At 44.2% G+C, this 25,412-nt stretch overlaps 1 protein-coding gene across 1 annotated transcript in view; it reads left to right on the top strand.

Moving 5' to 3' along the window:
* Window positions 1-890: 890 nt before the first annotated feature.
* Window positions 891-25,412, top strand: part of LOC120032572 (syntaxin-8-like) — a 46,277-nt gene continuing 21,755 nt past the window's right edge. Inside the window, exons 1-6 of the mRNA XM_038978712.1 lie at window positions 891-999; window positions 1,663-1,762; window positions 3,469-3,563; window positions 3,903-4,013; window positions 9,082-9,212; window positions 11,219-11,311. Coding sequence (XP_038834640.1) covers window positions 983-999; window positions 1,663-1,762; window positions 3,469-3,563; window positions 3,903-4,013; window positions 9,082-9,212; window positions 11,219-11,311 — 547 coding nt within the window. The 5' untranslated portion in view covers window positions 891-982. The remainder of the gene's footprint in view (window positions 1,000-1,662; window positions 1,763-3,468; window positions 3,564-3,902; window positions 4,014-9,081; window positions 9,213-11,218; window positions 11,312-25,412) is intronic.

Below are 25,412 nucleotides of genomic sequence, written 5' to 3'. Positions count from 1 at the left end.
TTCTAAGTCTTTTCAGAGGGGTTGGGTTAAATGCGGAAGACCCATCTCAGTTGAATGCATTTTCCTTTCCCTTCCCTTTTCCTGGAGGAACATAGCTCTATGAAACTGTTTTATAGGAAAACATGGGCGTGCCAAATGAGCGCCTCTATTCCTAGAATTAGCAAAGGTCATCATTTCACACAACAGATATTGTTTTGATCAAAACACACATTGTTTTGCTATGAAACAAAGAAACCTATGTAAATATATCAATTTAAATGGGGGCTTACATGTTGTTGAGGAAAAACAAACTCAGTGCCTATCTTGATGATTGAAGGAGCTGTAGCCTACAGTATGTTTATACTAGTAGTGGTCATAATCCTAACATAATGTTACAATAGGGACTTCCATATCACTAGACAAACAGGGGGCAACGTGAGGTAATGTTGACATTTTCCAGATTTCAAAAACAACAAAACATGTATGTCGACCTTTATTGACCTTTATTCCACCAAAACAAAAATAATTACATTGCTGGCTGTCGCCAAGGCCACACAGCCACAGCTCTATAAATAAATAGAAACAAGTGAAGTCATAATATTTATTATAAATTATTTGGATATTGTCTTTTTTATTTATTTATTTTAATAATGGATGAATGAGCCTAAGAGGGTAGATACACATCAACACAGTGACAGAGACTGGATGGAAGATTTGTAAACTGTGAATTAACATTTGGTTTGCAGGCTACAGTGAGTCTGGTGTGGAACTTGGGGACACCAGCAGCTCTGTCAGAGAGGAACATTACAATTTATTTGATTTGGATTCATTTGATCAGCTTCTCGTCAAAGCAACATCGAGGTTACAGTAAACGAATCACGGCTGAAAGTTTGTTACTCACAGGACACCATCCTGACGTCACACCCAAACAGGAAGTGCTCCCTGCTTATCAGACAATTGATGGAGTAAATATCGACAAATTCATTAATTATAAGTGGTTAACATGTCTCAAGATCCCTGGTAAGCTGCTTTTAAGGTGGACATTATGAGTATATTTAAGATGGCATTTGGATAAAATATAGAAATACGTCTTCAAACCTATATATTTGTGTTATTAGCTAGATAGTTGACGTTAGCTACAGTAACAGTAACTCGTGTCCCTTTAACCAGCTACTGTTAAAAAGAAATAGCTAGCTACGACTTGACTCGATAAGTCAGTCTGTATGTTATATTATTATTCCCATTGATAGTTCACACGAAGTTGATTACAATGCACTTTCGCTGATAACAATATACTGTATGCAGGGTTATGACTTAAGTAGCTAGCTAGCTAATGTATCTAACGTTACTAGTAGCAAATTGTCGTCACATGATGACATCTCAAGCGTGAGCTCAAGCAGAAAGATCTTGTGATTTAGATTGAGTACCACCAAGAACTCAAATGACACAGCTCCAGTGCTGAATGACAGTTAGTCTAAACTCGAGACAAAGCTGGCCACATTCAATCAGCCCAAATGAATTTGTCTACAATTGTTTTGTTTGTTGTTATTATTATACCTTGAAGATTTGCAGCATCTTCTTTTGAACTGGCTTTATTATAGTGGTTCATACACTAAGTATTTTAACTACATATACAACTATAGTACTACTCACGATAATTGTATACCAACCTGGTTTTTGTAGGTTACAGAATTATGAAGCCACTTGCCGCCTTGTCCAAGAAATTGCAGAGAACATTCATGAAAGAAACAGACAACAGAGGACAAGAGGGAATCCTGCAAAGGTAAGCGTTGATACTATGATGACAACCTGCTAAACTACACATTTGTTTCCTCAAAAGTATATAGCAGTGCCTTCAGAAAGTACTCATACCCCTTGACTTATTCCACATGTTGTTGTGTTGCAGCCTGAATTCAAAATATATTGAATAGATTTTTTTCCCTCAACCATCTACTGTACTGTACACACAATACCTCATAATGACAGTGAAAACATGTTTTTAGAAATGTTGGCACTTTTTTTTGAATGAAATACAGAAATATATAATTTACGTATGTTTTCAAACCCCTGATTCAATACTTTGTAGAAGCACCTTTTGCAGTGTTTTTGGAAAAGTCTCTAAGAGCTTTGCACACCTGGATTTTACAATATTTGCCCATTATTCTTTTTAAAATTCTTCAAGCTCTGTCAAGTTGATTATTGCTAGACAGACATTTTTAAGTATTGCCATAGTTTTTCAAGACGATTTATCTCAAAATCTCTCTGTAACTAGGCCAACCAGGAACATTCAATGTTGTCTTGGTAAGCAGCTCGTGTATATTTGGCCTTGTGTTTTAGGTTATTGTCCTGCTGAAAGGTGAATTAATCTCCCAGTGTCTGGTGGAAAGCAGACTGACTCAGGTTTTTCTCTAGGATTTTGACTGTGATTATAGCTGTATTCCGTTTATTTTGATCCTTTAGTCCCTGCCGATGACAAGCATACCCGTAACATGATGCAGCCACCACCATTCTAGAAAATATGAAGAGTGGTACTCAGTGATGTGTTGTGTTCGATTTTCCCCAAACATAATGCTTTCTATTCAGGACAAAAAGTTCATTTCTTTGCCACATTTTTTTGCAGTAAGTGCCTTGTTGCAAACAGGATGCCTGTTTTGGAATATTTTTATTCTTTGCAGCCTTCCTTTTTTTCACTCTGTAATTTATGTCAGTATTGTGGAGTAACTACAATGTTGATGCCTCCTCGGTTTTCTCATATCACAACCATATTAAACTCTAACTGTTTTAAAATCACCATTGGCCTCATGGTGAAATCCCTGAATGGTTTCCTTCCTCTCTGGCAACTGAGTTAGGAAGGACACCAGTATCTTTGTAGTGACTTGTATATTGATACACCATCGAAAGCCTAATTAACCACTTCAACACACTCAAAGGGATATTCAGCATCTGCTTTTTAAAATTGTACACATCTACCATTTGGTGCCCTTCTTTGCGAGGCATTGAAAAACATCCCTGGTCTATGTGGTTGAATCTGTGCTTCAAATTCACTACTCGATTGAGGGACCTTACAGATAATTGTATGTGTGGGGTACAGAGATGGCGTAGTTAATAAGAAATCATGTTAACCACTTTTATTGAACACTGAAAGAGTACATGCAACTTATTCTGCGATTTGTTAAGCACATTTTTACTCCTGAACATATTTAGGCTTGCTATAACAAAGGGGTTGAATACTTGTTGACTCAAGACATTTCAGCTTTTCATTTTGTATTAATTGCTAACATTTTCTACAAACAAAATTCCACTTTGACATTATGGGGTATTGTGTGTAGATCAGTGACTCAAAATCATAATTTAATCCATTTTAAATTCAGGCTGTAACACAACAAAATGTGGAAAAAGTAAAGGAGTGTGAATACTTTCTGAAGGCACTGTAGCTACTGTATTTTCTGTTTAGGAATTGATTGTAGAAGTGTTTATTTGTCTGTCCAGATGAACATGACACTGCGAGCGTCGCTACAGAAGCTGAAACAGAACATCAACCAGCTCAGAGAGAGTTTGCTCCGAGTCTCGTCCTCCCGGCGCATGTATCCTTCCTTTCACCACATGATCACTGGTCCTCCTGGACATGTGACTGATGACACGCAGCACAGTGCCCCAAACCGGTTTGGTTTCACATTCATGGCACTGCAGTGTAGTTGTATGTGAAGGTCCTGTATGTAAAGGTCCTGTAGAGGGCAGTGTTTTGTAAGAAATTGCATCAATTCTTCACTCTCTGCAATGAAAATCTGTGATTTGCATTGTCTGTTACTTTATAGATGAATGTTAGTAAAATAATAGTCCATTTCCTTGTTAATCATGTTGTGGGGTCTAAATTCTGTATTTTTTTTACCATAATCTCGACCTTAACACAACCGCCCCTCCAGAATGCAGTCGGAAGCCGATCGGAGACAGAACCTTGTTGACGACCTGGTCACCAGGGACAAGCAGCTAAATGCCACGTTCAAGGGTGACGTTACACAGCCAGAGCCCTCGAGGTATTTCTCCCTCTTACAGTTCATTAAGTATAAGTCATTCACACACACACAGACACACACACACACACACACACACACACACACACACACACACACACACACACACACACACACACACACACACACACACACACACACAGCTCATTAAGTCTCCTTTTAGCATACGCCACTCATTGTAAGTGAATGTAAATGTACCAGAACCTGAACATCAGTCATAGGCAATTGGTGATTCACCAAAGCCCATCCTTCCAGCAGAGAACTATCTCTGTCAATCTGCTAGTGCTGCCAATTAATCAGAGTCTTGACTTTGTCTCAGCCCAGATGTGTCTAAAGGGTCTAACGGATCCACGGTTTCTTTTGAGGATAAGTCACCGGTCACTAACTTTGTGTGCAAAGAAAGTCTTTGGACTTCCGTACGACCTTTTGTCTGAGCCCATTCGACGCCATTGGAAGTCTAGTCTGCCATATTGGGGCCGGCGCAGGGCAGTTGACTTCTAAATCGCTCCGTTTCTCATTCATCAAGAGGCTTTGCTTGCCTTGCACTGGTGATCACACGCTTGGCACTTCCCGAAACTGGTACACTGAGGCTCAGTAAGAAAATTAAAGGGGTCGGATGTGCAACCCAAGCTCTTCGAGTTTATAGTTTATCACTCTCCGCTGAGCTCATATCCTCATCCTGTCATCCTCATCTGCCAGTGGACCAATCAAAGCACTGGACTCCACCGGCTATATCCTGTATTCTCATATTAATCTTAATTGTAGTGACAGCTCTGTACAGGAGCTTAGGAAAACACTTTGGAAAATAGTCATTACTTAGCATCGGGCATGACCTAGCTCCATCCCAGGTGACATATATTTGGACAGCCAGGAGGTGAAATGAATAACGCTCACTCAGTGGTAACGGCATGGACTTCCGCTGTCAGGGTTTGAGTATGTTTTGTATGTGAAATTAAATGAGGGTCAAACCCCATTCATTTGACAGGATCGTGTTCTTTTAATAACACACAGGCTACAGGGATGATACAGAGGTTTTCAATTTACCTTCAAGGAATAGTGGAATGGCCGTGTTTGGTAAAAGTGAGGTAAAACTCAGGATCAGTCATCGATTGATCAAATGAGCAGACTTTAGAAACGTTAACTATTTTCTTAACAGTCTGATCTGAGACTGCTCCGGTTATACATGTTTCTTGTTTGGATTAATCCACTTAGGGGCTGAAAGCGGGGAGGGAAGGGAACGCTTGCTTTTATCTTTTTATAGATCCCACACCCAATTACGAACATTGGTGGCCCATAACTAAATCAAATGGCAACTAATGAATTACACAGTTGATCTTACTCATGTGATCTTACCGTTTCAACTACCCCGGGAAAATATAGGGTACCAGTCAAAAGTTTGGACACACCTACTCATTCCAGGGTTTTTCTTTATTTGTACTATTTTTTACATTGTAGGATAATAGTGAAGACATAAAAAAATATGAAATAACACATATGGAATCATGTAGTAACCCAAAAAGTGTTCAACAAATCAAAATATATTTGATATTTTTTCTTCTTCAAAGTGGCCACCCTTTGCCTTGATAACGGCAGATAGCCTAGTGGTTAGAGCGTTGGGCCAGTAACCGAAAGGTTGCTAGATCAAATCCCCGAGCTGACAAGGTAAAAATCTGCCGTTCTGCCCCTGAACAAGGCAGTTAACCCACTGTTAACTGCAGTAGGCTGTCATTGTAAATAAGAATTTGTTCTTAACTGACTTGCCTAAATAAAGGTTAAATCAAAAAAATGACACTCTTGGCATTCTCTCAACCAGCTTCACCTGGAATGCTTTTCTTTCCTTCTTAATGCTTTTGAGCCAATCAGTTGTGTTATGACAAGGTAGGGGTAGTATACAGAAGATAGCCCTATTTGGTTAAAGACCAAGTCCATATTATGGCAAGAACAGCTCAAATAAGAAAAAAGAAACGACAGTCCAACTTTACATTAAGACATGAAGGTCAGTCAATCTGGAAAACTTCAATAACTTTTAAAGTTTCTTCAAGTGCAGTTGCAAAAACCATCAAGTGCTATGATGAAACTGTCTCTCATGAGGACCGTCACAGGAAAGGAAGACTCAGAGTTACCTCTGCTGTAGAGGACAAGTTCATTAGTTACCAGCCTCAGAAATTGCAGCCAAAATAAATGCTTCACAGAGTTCAAGTAACCAACACATCTCAACATCAACTGTTCACAGGAGACTGCGTGAATCAGGCCTTCATGGTCGAATTGCTGCAAGAAACCACTACTAAAGGACACCAATGAGAAGAAGAGACTTGCTTGGGCCAGGAAACACAAGCAATCGACATTAGACCGGTGGAAATCTGTCCTTTGGTCTGATGAGTCCAAATTTTAGATTTTTTGTTCCATCCGCTGCGTCTTTGTGAGACGCAGAGTAGGTGAACGTAGGATCTCCGCATGTGTGGTTCCCACCGTGAAGCATTGAGGAGGAGGTGTGATGGTGTGGGGGTGCTTTGCTGGTGACACTGTCTGTGATTTATTTAGAATTCAAGGCATACTTAACCAGCATGTCTACCACAACATTCTGCAGCGATACGCCATCCCATCTGGTTTGCGCTTAGTGGGACTATCATTTGTTTTTCAACCGGACATTAACCCAAAACACCTCCAGACTGTGTAAGGGCTATTTGACCAAGGAGGATAGTGATGGAGTGCTGCATCAGATGACCTGGCCTCCACAATCCCCCAACCTCAACCCAATTGAGATGGTTTGGGATGAGTTGGACTGCAGAGTGAAGGAAAAGCAGACAACAAGTGCTCAGCATATGTGGGAACTCCTTCAAGACTGTTGGAAAAGCATTCCAGGTGAAGCTGGCTGAGAGAATGCCAAGAGTGTGTAAAGCTGTCATCAAGGCAAATGGTGGCTACTTTGAAGAATTTCAAATATAAGATATGTTTTGATTTGTAACACTTTTTGGGTTACTACATGATTCCGTATGTGTTATTTCATAGTTTTGACGTCTGTCACTGTTATTCTACAATGTAGAAAATAGTACAAATAAAGAAACCCTTGAATGAGTAGATGTGTCCAAACTTTTGACTGGTACTGTATTTTGATGTACGGTGTATTCTGTACTTTGATGCTGATGTGGGGTGGGTGGATGATTTGAGAGGGGGTGGGTAGGTAGGCCTGGCACTCGGTGTGTGGTCTTTGGGGTGGGTGGGTATTAGCCTCGCTTGGATAACCTAAGCTGTTCAAATTTTTTCGAGGAGAGGGGTTGGTCCGGGATAAGGGGGCTTATTTTATTTGTGAAACAATACATTAGAGAGAGATTAGCCTCTAATCAAGCAAAGAAGGGACACGGCGCCTCCATTTTGAAGGCTCAGTGTACCCCTGACCCCCTTTGGTACAGCCCCTTACCGCCCCTTTTCCCTTCATCAATCTCTCCTTATTTTTACTTTTTTTAACCTTTATTTAACTAGGCAAGTCAGTTTAGAACAAATTCTTATTTACAATGTCGGCCTACCAAAAGGCAAAAGGCCTCCTGAAGGGGACGGGGGCTGGGATAATAAAAAAAATAGGACATAACACACATCACAACAAGAGAGACACCACAAGTCTACATAAAAATACTTTATATTTGATCACTCCTGCAACAAGTCGAAATGAGTTAAATCAGCCCTGTCCGAGTTAGAGCCTCAGAGGCCTGTCTGTCTGTCGGGTCCTCGGCGGCGGTGTGATACGGGCTGCCCAGAGATGCCTGATTAAGTTGGCGGGCCCCAGTGGGCGGTTAATTGGATAAGCTTTAATCTTCACACGGCGGGAGGAAGTGGAGATCCGCCATGCGGGAGGATAGTTACCAAACATGTCAGAAAGATTAGCTTAGCGCTGGCTGCCGACCTCCTTGTCTCGCCCCGGCCGCCGCTGCTAAGTAAGCTGGGCCAAGGAGTAAAGAGAGGGAGTTGGGGTGCTTCAAACTTCACACTCGCCCTCAGAAAGAGGAAGGAAGGAGGTGGCGTTATGGCGCCATGCTTGACGCACATCACAACCAACTTTGAGCGCCAATTTTGGACAACCTGTCCTGTCCAATACCAGCGTAAGGAGAGGAACTTCTTAACATCAACAAGTATACCTAATTGAGGTTTCTGATCACACCATTACTTTCCCTGGCGACATTGTGGTTTGTTATGAGCCTGGAATCACATCTAAAATGACATATGTTTCATTCTTTTCAACATAGTGTACCACAAGGGTTTGATGAGCTGTATGGTATTGTAGTAAATGGGCTTTGTTAAGGGAAGTGGAGGAGATTTTAAGTGCCTACTTTTGACAGCCAATGGCCACAATCCTAATTTCCCTGACAGCCAATGCCACTCCTCCAGTCTGTCCAGTCAGCTCTGTCTGAGGTGAATTGCTGGACCTGGGTCTGACCAGTAGGTGACACTGTCTTGACGGACGGGATTGATCTATCTGTACTAACAGAGACCTTGACACTTCACCGCAACACAACCTCAGGGTCTGAGGCAGCCTCAGACAGCTTTTTCCCATTACCAGAAAAATAGCTCGAAACCACACAACAGTGTTAAGCGCTACACGACACAACAAGAGCACTCTGGTCTGTTAGTGTGTGTGTGTCAGTGTGTGTCAGTCAGAGTGAAACTCGACTGGAAACTCTCGGGCCTGTGGCTGTGTATGATTAGCATGCAGTGTTTACATGTCGAACAAGCCGGTCCTATTTTTTTTTTTAAAGCAACAAAACATATCTGCTTCCTTGTTCAGAACGTAAAAACCAAACAAGAAAATAAATAAGCCTTGTCTCATCTGAAGGGTTCTGAAGGGAAGGAAATGTTACAAAAGTCAACATCAGATGAGTAACATGAGTGTTACAGATGTAACTGCTTGCTACAGAGGTTGCACACGTGTCTATTGTACCATGTTTATTTGCGAAGCCGAGGGTTGACGATGCGTGTCATTTGTTCGGTCGTGTGTCCCGGTCAAGTGATTGACAGGCACAGGGAGTGCGTTCGCTACACCCTTGGCATGCTGCTCATATTGTTGTGTGACATTCCCCAGGTCGACCCTGATGGCAGGGGCGGGGGGAGAAGGAGGGGCCGCGGCCAACCCCTGGCTGGTCAACGAGCCAGAGGAGACCAGGGGCCTGGGCTTCTCCGCGATCAAACAGCAGCAGCAGCGCATCGTCGAAGGTAAGGTTACACCACGTTCAGATCGAAGTGCATGGTGTAGAACTGTCAGGTAGACTAGGGGGTGTTTTCAGCTCTATTCATTGTATATCTATCTGCAACGGTCAGAATGTTTCACATTACTGATTCTGAATAGACCCCTGATCAGATCTAGGATTAGCTTGTACCTTCAGAGTCCTAACTTTACCCATTAGAGGAGTGGGATCCAAAACTGACCTGTGATCAGTGCCTCTAGTAGGAAACACAGAGGTGGCGGTCCTCCTCGAGGCTACACCTTGATAACTAAATCCACACTGTCACAGGATGAGGTGAATACAGTAACTCACATTCAGCAGATTCGTTTTCCCTGCCTCTCCCAGTTCCTAAATCGTTTCCACATGGACTGTAATGGCAACATCCAGGCTGATCCTAGTACAGTTCACCTGACTCAACATGACTCTCCTGTTATGTCTCCATTACGGTTCTGGCTGCGATCTGGCTATTGTCAGTTTGTCAGTATTGTGGGGATACAGTGAAACCGCATCAAGGTTTTGAGCATTGGGATTTCCAGATGGAAGTTTAGGGCCTATAGTGAGCGACCAAATCTGTGGTCGCCCAGATTCCTGTGGTGGTGTCAGTGTCAAATACAGAGACAAGGGGCCTTCTCTCCTCACCAATTCCCTGAACCCCATGAAGCACATACTAAAACCTGGACAAACTCAGTGTAACACTACTCTGTAAAATTGTGATAGAGAATGATAGTTTCCCACAAGTTATGTATCTGTCTCTTTCACAAAGTCACTGTTCAGCTGCCCCTCTCTCCTTTTTCACCCAGTACAGTTAGAACAGTTAGAATAACAGAAGTCTGTGTGTGTGTGTGTGTGTGTGTGTGTGTGTGTGTGTGTGTGTGTGTGTGTGTGTGTGTGTGTGTGTGTGTGTGTGTGTGTGTGTGTGTGTGTGTGTGTGTGCGTGTTCGTGCGTAAATGCATGTCTTCGTCGTGTGTGTGTGCGTTTTAAGTGCTGAGTGAGTCACCTGTGGCACGCTGCCCCCTAGTGTTGTTCCCCAGTGCTGAACCCCAAAGTGTCATTCCTACTCACCAAACGGTTGCCCTGTGAAAGCAGTGCACGAAATTGCTCCCTCTCTACCAATGGCTCATTAAAGAAGAATTTCGGCATGTTTTCATAGTTTTACCACCTCACTCACCACTGCTACATTTGACACATTTTTGTATGGATACGTAATGTGCTCTATAGTATTTGTATGTGAGTTGAATGGGGTTTTCCTTATTGTGGGTTGTTTATTGATGTATAATGCAGGAATCATCAACTAGATTCAGCTATGGGGCCATTTTCTTTCTTCTTGAGGGGATGGTAAGGGGGACGGAACGCAATTACAAATCATTTGTGGACTGTAAATTGACCGCAAGAAGCCCAAACAGAAATATTTCACTTAAACATAATATTTTAAAACCTTGCTTACATTTGTATACGATCACATATCTCTCTCTATAATGTGTGTGAATACTTTGGAACAGATTTCCAAAATGAAAATCCATTACAGCTGATTTGGTGGTGTTTTTACAGTCGTACAATTGGGGCAAAAAAGTATTTAGTCAGCCACCAATTGTGCAAGTTCTCCCACTTAAAAAGATGAGAGAGGCCTGTAATTGTCATCATAGGTACACTTCAACTATGACAGACAAAATGAGAAAAAAAAATCCAGAAAATCACATTGTAGGATTTTTAATGAATTTATTTGCAAATTATGGTGGAAAATTAAGTATTTGGTCACCTACAAACAAGCAAGATTTCTGGCTCTCACAGACCTGTAACTTCTTCTTTAAGAGGCTCCTCTGTCCTCCACTCGTTACCTGTATTAATGGCACCTGTTTGAACGGACCACCAGTTGGGGAACCCTGGTATAATGTATAGGTCTCTCTCTTATGGAGGCTTTCTCTATTTCTGTCTCTCTCTATCATGCTGAACAGGGATTAGTTAACCCCTTTCTCTCTCTCCCTCTCTCTGAACAGTTCAGGATGCTGGGTTGGATGCGTTAGCCGCCGTCATCAGCCGACAGAAGCTGATGGGTCAGGATATAGGCAACGAGCTGGACGAGCAGAATGGTAAGGAGGGGTGCATGTGTGTGTGTCTGTCTGTGTGTGTGTGGTACATCTACTATTGCTTCTGCGACCTACTCTGCGTCATTCAGATAAGTCCACCCTATCTTTCACCCCTACAGTAAGACACAAGCTCTTTATCATATTGTGTGTGTGTCTCCCTAACAAGGGGAGGGAGTATATAGTTTATGCATAGTTCTACCAGCCACACCCCACTCCAAACCACTGTGTGAAATCAATCAGACACGCTATTATTTCAGTAATGGAACAGGGGTCAGTACAATTTACTGGTGCTCCAAACCACCTTGGTCAGAGTCACAGAATTAAATAAAGTGTTAATCCCAAATGGCACCCTGTTACCTACAAAGTGCACTACTTTTGACCAGATCCTGGTCAAAAATAGTGCGCCGTATAGGGAATAGGGTGTCATTTGGGACGGAGACGATGTATGTCTATGGTTAAAGTGACCTCACGGTGAGCTCTCAGAAAACGTCTAGCCGTCCTTCGAGAAGCGCTCTGCTGGTGGTGGATCTGTGACTGTGTCAGGCTATATAGTCTGGTTAGGAGGAATGTGAGCTTCCTGACGCACTGTTTTAATGCGTTTGCGGAGAGAGTCAAGTGCTGTCCTGGAATCAGATCTGCTTTGAGGTCATGTCTGTGTTGCTGTAAATAGCTCTGTCAGAGGAGGCAGACGGCGGGCAGAAGGCAGGTCTGAGCATATCGCTCCGGTTTGTCTACAGATGGAGGCACTTGAGAAAAGGTTGTAGGATGCCAGATAGTCATCATCCGCCTCGCAGGACCATTAGATCTCATTGTTTCCTTAACTGTACACTCTACATCTCAACTATACATTTCTTAGTTGACTTATTAGACTCCAGTGTCGCCTGATTATTCGTTTTAAATGTCCAATGCAGCCGTTTTAATCTCAATATCAAATCATTTCTGGGTAACATTTAAGTACCTTACTGGGATTGTTTTCAATAAAAACAATCTAAAATGAACAAAAATACCTTTTGTAGCGAAGAACAATTTCTTCAGCAACAATTTTGCTAGGACTGTCTGGGAGGGGTCTGAGTGGGGAGGGGAAATGGAAAACTTGCTGTTATTGGCAGAGTGGTTTGGGACTCTGTTTCTTATTGGTGTATTAACTAATTTACCATCTGGTGATGTCACCAGGCAGTCCAAACAGGCAGACATTTCAGGCAGCCTTTTCAAACAGCTCTTACACTTAAAGGGCATTACCATAATTTTCACAGTATTATTCCAACATCCTAGTGTGGAAATATATATAAAACACAGGAAAATCTTTTTTGACTGCACATTTTTTTAAAGCCCCCCCAGAATTACGATCACTTGCCACTTTTGACCTTTGTCTACTTTCAAAGCGATGTTTTCTGAGAACAGAATAGGTTAGGGCCCTCTTGATCTGTGGAGGACACCCAAAGCCCATAGGAGGCAGAGGAAGATGCTTGGTGTCACTGTATATTGACTGTAGAGCATATAGAGTGAGTGGGCTTAGTGGTCTGATAGAGGAATGTTACACTGAGTTCATTAGTTCCTGCTTGCTGTTCTTGGCATGTCCCGGGCGCACCACAACGCCACAACCCCGGGGGCCAGACAATTAGTGGACCGTTGGACTAAAAGGTGCTTTTCTTTCTCCCGCCATGAGCACAATGTGATGACATGATTGATGTTCTCTCCCTAAAGAGCCCAGATCCCTTCCTCTGGGACATTGTAAATGTAGGCTATATCCCAATAATGTTAAATAGCTTCTTAGTTATCTTGTTTTAGCTATTAATAGTCATAACGGAGAGGAGAGGATGAAGCCATAGCTCCAAAATCACACCACTTTGTTTATAATCTTCAGACGTTTTGATGGACACCTATGAATATTCAATGCATATTTCAATTTATTTATAGTGTGTTTATTTTAGTCGGCCAGTTCCAAGTTAGGTCAGATTACTTTGTATGGTCCTTTCCTGAGGCTGTACTCAAACAGATCCCACAGGGATGCGTAATCGAATGACCTTTGAGATGGAAACAAACGAGTTTCCCTTCTGCTGCTGGGAACAAACAGTAGACGTTTGGCCTGCGATCCTCCCCGAGTCAGAGACAGGGTAGCTACGGCTTGATTGTTTCAGCCTGCTCTCCTCTTACCTTATTGAGCTAGAGAGGGATCATTGGTTCCCCTTTAATCCTCAGAGTCCGAACCGACGCGTTTTTCCTCTTTTCGCCTTTCTTTTTAAGTGCGCGGCGTCAGTGTTTCCAATAACAAGAGACCTCGGGGCGGGGAAAACGTCCGACGCGACGGCTGTAAGTGGACCTGAGAGTCCGGGCCCGATGCCCCCGCAGCAAGCGAGCGGACCAGGCGAATGAAAACTTCCGCCCTGATACAAAGTGGCTTTGATATTTTAGTGAGGTAGTCCACATTCCCCTAAAGTGCACTTTGTCCAAAGATTTTGATAACGGCTCTCTCTTTCACTCTTTCCATGTTTTCGATCACGACCGAATGCAGCCTAGTCCCCTGTGTATGTTGGAACCTCTAACCAGGTCCGCCTGGTTGGAATTGAAACCAAACCCGGCAAATAAGAGTGTTAGGAGGCCAGCCTGGTCTCACGGACCGGCCCACCTGTATGCCTGTCCCCGGGGGTATTACATAGAGGTGATAAACAGAGGGATGAGGTGGGGGGGGGGGGGGTCCAATAGTGGATCAGTCCAACATCTTGCAGTCTCCACCGGCTTCCCATCTGAATTTACAGTGGGGCTCAGAGTTCACGAGACCAACTGACTATAACTCACCCAGTCTCACACATAGGCCCTCGGGGCTCTGGAGCCTTCAGGCTTCCCTCGCTTTCTCTCTTCCTCCCCTCGTTACCTCTGCCCTTCTCTTCTCCCTTCTCTGTATTTTCTCTCCTTACGCCTCGATCCCACCGACAGTGTCGTTGCATTTTGGTACACCAGAAGGACATTCGTTTCCAGCGGAGCGCTGCGTAGCAGGGCGTTCTGTGTGGTGCATACGTCGGATTTATCGAACGTATGCGTCAATCTGTGTGCGTAGGCGGGTTGGCAGAAATGGTAGCAGAAGGGGAATGTTGAACTTTTGTTGCACACATATCCAGATGATGCTGCGTACCATTTTGCGCAATGACGCTATGGGTGCAGTGGCGGTTCTAGACCATTTCAACTGGGGGGGCCAGTTGTACTGCTAGAGGGGCCAGTTGTACTGTTAGAGGGGCCAGTTGTACTGCTAGAGGGGCCAGTTGTACTGCTAGAGGGGCCAGTTGTACTGCTAGAGGGGCCAGTTGTACTGCTAGAGGGGCCAGTTGTACTGCTAGAGGGGCCAGTTGTACTGCTAGAGGGGCCAGTTACATTAGATGTTATTGTTGTCATATCGTTTTCTTCACTGCATTGCAGGCATTAGCAGGCAAAAGACCATGTTCATTATCATCATCGTTGCCACTGTCTAATAACGGATGTAAAAAAAGAACGATAGCAAAAATTAGTTATGTAAAAATTATTTCATACTCCACATTTAGGGGGGCCACAAGGGGGTCCAAAATTGTTGTCACAGGGGCACTGGCCCTCCCCCCCAGAACCACCACTGTATGGGTATGATCGAGGCATTAACCTCTCTTTTCCTCTCTCTCTTTCTCTCTCTCGCTCTAATTTCCCTCTCTTTCTCTCTGCCTCCTCTTTACCTCCTCTGCCTCGTCCACCTCTACCTCATCTCTCTTTCTCCTCTGCCTCCTCCCATCTTCCCTCTCTCTGTTCCCCTATCATTTCCCTCCTCTCTCCACCTACCCCTCTCTCTACCTCCTCTCTCTCCACTCTCCACTCCTTCTCTCTCTCCCCTCTGTGTGAGTTATGGCCGAGATGTCATGGTCCCAGAAGAGGTGTGGGACAGGTGGAAAAATAGGATATATCACACAGCGTGGTGAGCAGGGGAGGCCAGGGAAGGACTTCAAACAGCCAGGCATACTGATTGTTGTTGTCCTGGGAGTTCCCATGCTTGATTTAGGGGCCGAACAGTCCGCATAGGGCCCCACAGGCCTTGCGGGTGCTGGGGGAGAGGATGCCGTGTCTGCAGGCTTAAGAAACTGGTGGGTGACTTGAATCCACACCAAATCAAGCCATGCCACCCTGAAGACATCATACCACCCAGGTTCTGATGGGCATACTGTATTTGATGGTACAATTAAGAATGTGCTGGTGTTTTTAAAAAGGTCTTTAAGCTATAGGGCTATATACACAAATGCATGATGGAATGCGGGCCTGCAGGCACGCACACACTCAGGGAACACACACACACACACACACACACACACACACACACACACACACACACACACACACACACACACACACACACACACACACACACAACCAACCTCATCTACCTAACAGAACAGTTAATGCTTTATATGCCCTTATATGAGACACAGAGGTTCGATTTAATGTTTTCTGCATACTTCGTGAGAATAAGCATTTGGAATGTTTTTCTTGCCGAGTTGTACTTAAATTACCCGTATTATTGCTTCGTACAGCTTTGTAGGTGCTGCATTTCTTACTTGTATTAAATGACAAAATCGACAACGTTAAAAGTAACAGGATAGCATAATGCTTTTGGAGAGGCAGAGAAAATGTTTTTCATTTAAAAAGCCTAGACTGACAGTTCGAGTTTTCCCTTTCTCCGTCTTTTTAGGGGTTCTGTTTTTCTTCTGATCTCAGTCCTGTTGCAGTGTTTCCCTGTAAATAGATTAAGCTCTGTGCCCGGAGCTAGCCTCTGACCTGAGTGCAGTGGAGGTTGCAGTCGGCTCCTTTTTGGGAAAGAGCTTGAAGCTAGGGTCATCTGTGAAGGTGACCTGTTATGAGTGTAAGAAATGAACCCAAGGCCCTCGGTTTCTCTTCCGGCCCTGTCTTAAAAAATCATAATGAATCTACAATGAATGGTGAGGAAGAGTTGAGCAAAGTAGTAACAATTTTAATCCCCAAGCTTTGCAGGTGTGAACTGTGAAGACAAGAAATACTTTTTTCCCATATGCACATTTTGAGAGTAGATATTTTTTCTTCTTCAATACCTATAAAAATACAAGTTTTTGGGTGTGAAGATTATTTATGATGTGTATCATCACCAGGCGTATTCATATTTCCGACATGATGTGGCTGAAATCAACCATATTTTTATTTCCAAATTCAATGTGGCAGAAAATGTCCCTGTGCGTCTCACTAAATGTTCTATATCAACGAAATGAAGGTTTTTGCTGCTAGAATCAACATTGTTTGACTTTATTGGTGTTGATATTTCTCTGATTCGGGTCTGGAACAATGACATCAGCCCGTGTCACAGTGGTCTGTGATTATGAGTGACGGGCAGTCTTGTAAAAGTGGGTCTTTTCGCGGGGCTGAGGAGGGTTCCAGCTTCAGAGACTAGTTTTCCACAATACACCCTCACTTTGGTTGGAATAACCAGGGATATGAGGGTGTGCGGTTAAGCGAATGTGCATACACACACACACACACACAGACAGACACACACACACACACACACACACACACACACACACACACACACACACACACACACACACACACACACACACACACACACACCCTTTATTCCAAGGTTTGTCTCCCTTCCCTATTACAAGCCTCATTAAAAATCCAACATAGTCGACATGGACTGATCAAATGGATGGATGAGTTCATTTATTTTCCACACACTGTTTGATGCTATTTGATCAACAAAGTTTCCCGCTAAACCGAGCCCCTTCAAATTCCCCACACACAAACCTTTCAGAGGAATCATTCACTGCTGTTTGTTCCATTTTCTTTCTTTTCTCTTTCCTCCACCTCTTCTCCACTTTAATAAATAGACTGCGGTCCCGCGACGACTCCTCCAAATGTGCTGCTCGCCGCTTGCACATCAAATATCCCAGCCGTGACCTCTGCGTGCACTCCTGCCTGGCTTTTTTTCTTCTGTTTTGCTAATAACACTCTGAGTGGATTTCACCATCGCTAGGCAACACGGTGTCCATGTCTTTCTGTTAGACGACTAAATTTTCGTACAGAAGTGAGCTCATTCGGAACAGAGAGAGAGGAACAAAACTTCATTTAGATTAAGATCTGCCGGTGGAAGATGACGGAAAGATCCAGAAGGAAGAACGCTTTGAACAGCTAATAATACATCTGACCTAAACATCCAGGATAGTTCTGTCTGACACTTCCTAAGATTGTTAGACGTGTATCCATATCTGTATGAGTAAGTGATCATAATAGGAGTCTATTGTCAGTGTTGAGGATGGGCTTATGGGCTAGCCTGGTCCCAGATCTGTTTGTGCGGTATAGCCAACTCTTATGGTTGTTTGGCAAATGATTGGCATGACAATGACCATACCGTATATAGGACCTGGCAAGATGGCACACAGATCTGCGACCAGGCTATCTCTAGGCCTCAATAGTTAGCAACAACTACCACCCTCTCTCTTTGTAAAGGACTCTTTATGCTGGGGGGAAAAAAGGAGATATGATTCTATGATATAGCATTAGTCTGTTAGTTCCCACTAATAATTACGTCATTGATTCACTGCTGCGTCATCAGAGTCACGGCCGGGGAACTCTCGTGAGGTCCAAATAAATATTGGGAAGATTCTGGACCATTTGTTAGAACTGCTGGAGGACCAGTGAACTCACCAGCGGGGTGGTCAACCCTGGCTGTGGAGAACAGAGCTCTTGGTCACACTCTTCAGAGAAACAGTCCCGCGAACAAATAAACGTACGCTAATGGCGGCGGAGCCGGGTTGCCGGGGCGAAGTCGACGATTGATTTAACGCCCGTCCACTTTGCTCCAGCTGCGAGCCAAGGGTAGGGTGGTAAGGTAACACCGTAGTAGGGCGTGGGGATGAAGAAGAAGGAGGGGTGGGTTGGTGTTTGTGTCACGAAAATGGGTGTCGTCGTCATGCATGAAGACACGCCCAACTCTTGTCTGGTGTCACTGAGCTTTGAGTAGCAGTTACAGAGGGTGGAAATGACCAACTGACTTGGTGGTTGGAGTTTGGCACGACCCACATAGTTGGAAAGAGTGAGGATTCTTAATGTACTAGAAATAAGAAAATACACCATGTATACCTTCAATCCTAACACCTTAAAACAAGTATGTTGGTGGTTCACGGACAGTTCTAAGGTTCAGGTTCAGTGTTATGGTGCTTTGGAACGCTGAACGTGTCAAGTGCTACTGCTGGCTGCCATGTTGCACCCTCTCTCATTGAAGAATAGCCTAATTTGACTTGAGTCACACTACTGTTATTTTCCACAAATTTCTCTCTTCACTGAAGGTGTTCTGTGGAAGCCCTCCTTTCTGTAACAGTCTCAGAGCATGTACATATTTAGTCACTTCCTCTGAGTCGGGTGTTTATAGGTCAGAGTAGGGACACTGATCTAAGGTCAGTTTAACATTTTCTTTCCTTATGATTAAGGTTAGGATTTGGGGAGGGTAAGCTGACCCTAGATCAGTACCTAGGGTCTGCCTGAGCTTTTATAACCGGGTTCATGCCCACTTGGTGACTGTGACTCTCTAAACTTCTGACTCAGATGGAAAATATTTTCTGAAAGGCCTGGGAACTTGCCAAAGGTTTGTGGACAGAACTCTGGGCGAGAAGGTGGTGGGCTGCACAGGTCTTTCCACATGCAGTCATTTTAATAGCATTTGGGGAAAAGGACATTTGAAATGACGTATCCTAAATGTCTCACAGCAGTTGCGCTTCTCTCCTTCTTCTTTCTCGTTGAGATCATCTGACGAATGTGAACAAGTTGTAGTTGAGCAAGATCTGGGAACAACCAATCCAGCGGGAGAAGCTGGTTAAACTCACGTCATTATCCAGGATAATGTCTACATTATCTGGGAATGTCTTACTGTGCAGACTAGCGCTGCTGTAGGAATGTGAATTCACTGCCCACCCCATTCATAATGACACTGCTCTGTGATCGAGTGACAAAAAATAGCCAAGGCGGGAAAATGCTAGACGGGCCTCCTGTTGGACAAATCCTGACCTGGACACGATCGATCATATGCCATCTCCTTGTCCCGTGCGATGGTAGTTGCATCCGTCTCTGTCTGGGGCACAGTGTCACTACGGCAGAGTGGAAGGGGACAAAGTAACAATGAGGCGGTGAAGGGGATTCAGGCAAGGGGATTCAGGCAAGGGGATTCAGGCAAGCGACCGCGACAGCATGCTGATGAATGATCTTCTGTTTGCGACCGCTAGCAAATTAGTATGTGGGAACTCAAAGGGTTTCTGGAGAAGCTTCATCATTCAACCGTCTACTTAAGTTTTCCCAGGTGAGATTGATTCACTCTTTTCACTTGTTCGCACAGCTTCGTCTTCTTTGACATTCCATTTGCTGGCCTTGCATGTGCCATGTCCCTGATTCTGCAAATGGTCTCACTATTTTCACTTCCCAATGGCTTCTTGTTTGAGGTTCCATTTGCTTGTCTTGCACTGTCTCACAAATGGCTGGTGAGGCGTTTGGTCGGTGTCTCCGATCTTTTTTCTTCCTTCCAGAGGGGGTTTGTGACAAAGATGAGGTGGTCAGGATGGGATCACAAAGACAGTCCAGCTGGAGGAGAGAGGAGAGAGGAGAGAAGAGAGAGCTATGCGGCAAACTTCCATTCATGTATTGAAGAGAACAATTCAACGCAACAGTCAGGATTGATTAAGTCATATCCTTTTCATGGAAGTCCAAGCTTTGGAACTGGAACTTTTTCAGGTTGTGTAGTAGTACCTTAGCTTGGTCCCAGATCTGTTTGTGCCGTCTTGCCAACTCCTGTGGTCATTGGCGTGACCGCACATGACAGCACAGACAGATCTGGGACCAGGCCTGTGTAGTACTACCTCAGCCATCGAGTGTTTTAAAGAGATGTTATCCCAATGCATGGACTCCTCTGCCAACGGTGGTTTGTGAAGAAAGGCCACATACCTAAACGAGTGTCTAATGTTTCTTTACGTGGCTGAACTGGAGAAGTGCCAAGAGGCTGATTTCTCCAGTCACACATTCAACAGTATTATATAGCGACACTGGAGAAAAAGGGGTCATACCTGGCGTCGGTCGGGGCTTTCCCATGTGTTATACACGTTGGAATAGTTTGTGTTTTGGGTGACACAGTAATTGCCGTTCCTCTCATCTCAGGCACTTCCCATGATTCATATGCACTTTGGGCTCTGAAACAGCAGACCAAGAATACACAGACTATCTCTGTGTAGATCTGTATTGTGGTCGAGGCTAAACAACGTGTTTTCCCTGTGCAAATGGCAGTCTACTGTTAACCATTTAAATACTGTCGCAGCTCAGAGACCTCAGAGACCTCGGTGAGAGAGAGAGAGAGAATTCTCCAATTTATTGTATTTAAATGTTTTATTTTTATAGATGCCATAAAGCATGTAGGAGGTTTTCCCGCCGTCGGTCCAGGCCGCTGTCTTGCTCGGTGGATCTTGGCTTTGATTAGCTGCTGTACATCTGGAATGAATGTGGCGCTCCGCTCGTGACAGTCGTTAGCAACACACACACACACACACACACACACACACACACACACACACACACACACACACACACACACACACACACACACACACACACACACACACACACACACACACACACACACACACACGCTAGCAGCAGAAATGAGGCCCACATTTAAAAGGCAACTGGCAGGAATTCCCAGACGCCGGAAAAGAGGAGTGATCTATGGGTGTGCAAACTATGTGACGGAGAGGGCGAAGCACGACCCGGAGAGGGACATTTTACACCTCTTCACACATTCTTTGTCATGTTAGGACAACTGTACGGACAGTAAATATAATTATTTAGGAAAGTCCATTCTTTTTTTCCAACCCAGTCTTTTTTTCTCTCTCTCTTTTGCTCCAATAATGTCAGTACACCGAGGGCAGTGTAAATGTATGTCGCAGGTTCTGGCACATTCACAAACATGCGCGATAGAGGCATATGTGTATAAAGAAGTATAATTAACAATAATTTGCTGCGGAATATGAACAAGATGACAGATTAGAAGCGAGCTGTTTTCAAAACACTGAAGAATGGGAATGCATTGCAATGCGGTTAACCCTAATTTAACTTTAATGATCATTTACCCTATTAACACAATTAGCTCGATTAGAATGTGGCCTTGGTTAGCTTCACCACCAGAGAGTGAACAGCTTTGAAAGAAGAGGCAGGCTGAAAAGCTCTTGTTCGTGTATTTCTTTCTTTCTTTTCCCATTTTTGTTGATCGTCTGTTCTCATTGGCTAAGGGATTTCCAGTGCTATAGAGCCCTATGGATCGAATGACCCTGAGTCTGCTTTTAAAGGGAGCGGCAAAGCCTTTCCAAGGCTATTTGTGCTTGGAATAGCTGGATAAAAAACTCAACCCAAGACAATTCAACCCTACGTGTATCGCCCGTTAAGCACAGCATTTGCAATAACACATCCACAGCATCCTCGAATAAACAATTACTAGTGCCAACTTTCCTCCTGACGCTTTTGTCAGCAATTGAAAAGACTGATAGCTGACAACTGTCCTCACTGTGGGGATGTTATTGGTCTTAAAGGGGTGAGTGTGTTTGATGATCGTCTTTGAATGATTTACAGGGGATGTGAAGATTAGCTGGCTGCCTCTCCGTCTCATACTCCAGTATAAAGAGTTACTCATCGAGTTACTCATCAACCAGTGGCATCCGACCACCCGTCACTACTTTGGCGTGGGTGAAAGTGGAGACTGAGGAAGGAGGTCTCTGGTCCAACACGTTGGTCTGACGCACACACGCAGGCGGGCGCACTCAACACACACACACACACACACACACACACACACACACACACACACACACACACACACACACACACACACACACACACACACACTTTTTCTCTCTGATGGAGACAACTCACCACCCCACAGCAGCAGCCCAGGGCAGGGCGTCGGAGACCGAGGTGTCGCCCGGCTCCAGCTCATCTGCACCACGTCTGTTTCTCAGCCGGGCCCAGCAGGGCCCCAGATCATCTCCAGATGTCCCCTAGCTCAGAGCCCTGTCCTGGGCTCAGAGAGTCAGTGGGAGAGGCTCCTCGGTCCTCCACTCACAACAACCACATCCAGATTGCCTGGCAGTGACACGCTCATTCGCAAACTATCAATTGTGTATTTTATCCCTTGGAAAACCACAAACTAATAAGCAGTAAAAATAAGCAGTAATAAGCAGTAAAAACTCCATGTAAGTGAAGTAAACTATGATTTCACCAGCAGGCTCCCCCTCTTAACTAGTTGGTTGTTTTAGAATGAGACAATGCTTGGAAACAAACGTTTGGTTCAAGTCGTTCTCATTACCGTGTCTTTGAGTAATCTGCCTCTTTTTAATGTGTCTTAGATGACATTAAATGGTCTTAGCTGGCGTTAAGGTTTTAAAATGGCTGCTTGTTAGACTGCGCAACACACTCCAGTATTGTACATTTGTCTTTCCAAACATCAATCGGATGGTTGAGTCCTGTTGCCTGTTAAGGTCAAGGAGGAACTTCAATCAAACTCTAAATGTGTTAAAAAATGACCTTGTTCTTACACTGAGATGAAACAATCTTTTGTCACTTCTCCTTCACTTAAAGCTTGCATTTTCACAGTTTTGTGTGTTTGCCATAGTGTGGGTTGGACTGAATTCCCGCATCGATCAACCTCCCTGTGTTTGACCCAGAACTTCTCTTCAGGTGCCTTGACAGCACCGACCTCACTAGCCCTTCTCAGAAGCTAAGGGGTTAACTCTATGCTTACCGTACCTTCGTTCACATACCCGTGTCACTGCTATTACTTTTCAAGGAGCATTACCTCACCACAGTGGTATGTGTTCGATTTCACGCCAAACTGGCCTTAACGTCTTAATATCGCTCTGTAATATCCCCCAGGAGGGCTTCATCGCAGATTGCCGCATGGGGAAAGGAAAGTGCATTTGCCATGTGGTGAGGTTGCATTTTCAGCTGGCACTTTCCCTTTTGGTGGAGGGCAAAGGATTCCCTGCAATTTAATGTTACGTTGGCCCTGGCTCGGCTCTCGCTTGGCTCAGCCGGGCCTCGTTGGCTAACGTGAGTGACAGCGAGAACAAATATCCCACTCTGTTTACTTAATCGCTAACCACTCCGGTTTGGAAGCCACATCCAACGGTTTGGAACCCGCCGGGATCTCGGTGGAGTAAATGTATTTAAAGTACCGCCTCTTCTTCGCCACTCGTCTGGAGGTAAAGTGGGTCACCCCCATATAACGAGTGGAAGGGCTTAGACTTACCCACCACCTCAGTCCAGCAGGTGGTTCCCATTTCGGCAGGGCTAAAGAGCAGAGACCTTCATCTACTCTCCCTTTTAATAGAGAGAATATTCACCGCTGTTACTTTTTAACATGCCACACATATGGAATATACGGGGCATGTGTTCTCACTCAGGTTGTGATTAGTGAATAGGACAGGTTCGTATGAGTGTGACAGGGTGGCTGAGGGGAGGCACAAGCTACCCGTGGAGGGTTGGGTAAATGTTACACAGTAAAATCGAACTCGGTGTTAAGCATGGGCTTAGAAATACACTGTGCAATGGCATTGAAGCAAGGCAGCCTAGAGACGGGTCATTTTCCAATGATTTCATCCATGGAGAGAAAGAGTGGGTGTGAGAGAGATGGGGGGGTGCTTTGGAAGAAGCAGCCAGTTGAACCACACAGCAGGGACTCATTAGAAGTCATTCATCACAGCTGATGCAGAGAAACGGGGAGATGGAGCTAGGAAAGGAGAGGGAGGCTTCATGTTTGAATTATGTAATGCTTCATTAGCGTCTCAAGTCTTTGGTGAGCTTTTGAAGGGCGTCGTTCCATAAGTGAAAATGTGGAGGATGTGATGGGGGGGGGGGACTCCAGACGCCAGGCTTGTTCACAGTCTCTCGGTGATGGGAATGCATGCCTCTTTAGACTGTTGAAAATGCGCCGCACACATGTTTTACAGTGGAATTGGTGGGGATGGTGGAATTGTTTATTCATCTGTAAAGACACCTTACTACGCGCATTTTAAATGGAATTTGTCTAATTGTCAATAAAAGTCAGGGGAGTGTCATTGCCAAGTTGTAGCCTACTTATTACGTTAGATTTTAAGTTGGTCCTATCGTACATTTTGGGGGGCAAGTGTGATTTGCTTCCATGAAGTAATGTATGTATTAGATATTTCATGAAATTAAATCCATCTCATATTGCCGTACTGTAATCCTGGAACATTGTAGTCGTGTGAGTCCCGTCTTCTGTTCCAGTCCTTTGCCACAAGTGTCTGACATCACCTGTGAAGACTACTCATCTGAGTTAACGCCATCGTATGACCAATGGCTATCGTGTAACCCTCAAGTCTTCGCAGAGACTCGCAACCAATCACAATCAAAGACTTAAAGAGCAGTTCAAAGGCTTTAATCATATGATTATTTGAAACCGCGGCGGATGAGTATCGCCTATCCGACATTGTTTCCAAGATAAGGCTTTTGAAATGCTTCAAAAGAGGAAATCCAGTTTCTGTCCCCTCTATTTGATCTATTGTCCTATGTGTGAAATCCACAAGATAAACACATGGAGTGGAGGGTTTGATAAAAGTCATCTTCACGGCTCCCTCCCTGTAATAGTACGGTGAGCTTCAAAAGCAGTTTGGCCTCACAAATGAGCTCTTTTTAGCGTCGTTTTGTTAAACGTTGAGGTTTGCTCTCTGTGTTGTGTCTCTCAGATCGCCTACGCTCGGATGAACAACCAGGTCCTTTTGATCTAGGCTAGCGTCTTATTTTTCTCATCTGTTATGGTTTTGGCTTAATACTGTTGCCATTTGATTCTCGGTCGCTGCTGTTCCGTTTTCCAACCAGGCTGTGTAAAAATATATTTTTATGGAGGCCTGCGTCATGAGAAAAAGGCCGAATTCCCACAATGTAAACAGGAATAATACACTGAGTGTACAAAACATTAGGAACACCTGCTCTTTCCATGACAGACTGACCAGGTGAATCCAGGTGAAAGCTATGATCCCTTATTGATGTCACTTGTTAAATCCACTTCAATCAGCGT

The sequence above is a fragment of the Salvelinus namaycush genome, chromosome 39 (assembly GCF_016432855.1).
Source record: "Salvelinus namaycush isolate Seneca chromosome 39, SaNama_1.0, whole genome shotgun sequence".
Classification (NCBI taxonomy): Eukaryota; Metazoa; Chordata; class Actinopteri; order Salmoniformes; family Salmonidae; genus Salvelinus; species Salvelinus namaycush.
The sequence above is the reverse complement of the archived record's forward strand: the minus strand, read 5'-3'. Positions and strand labels throughout refer to the sequence as shown.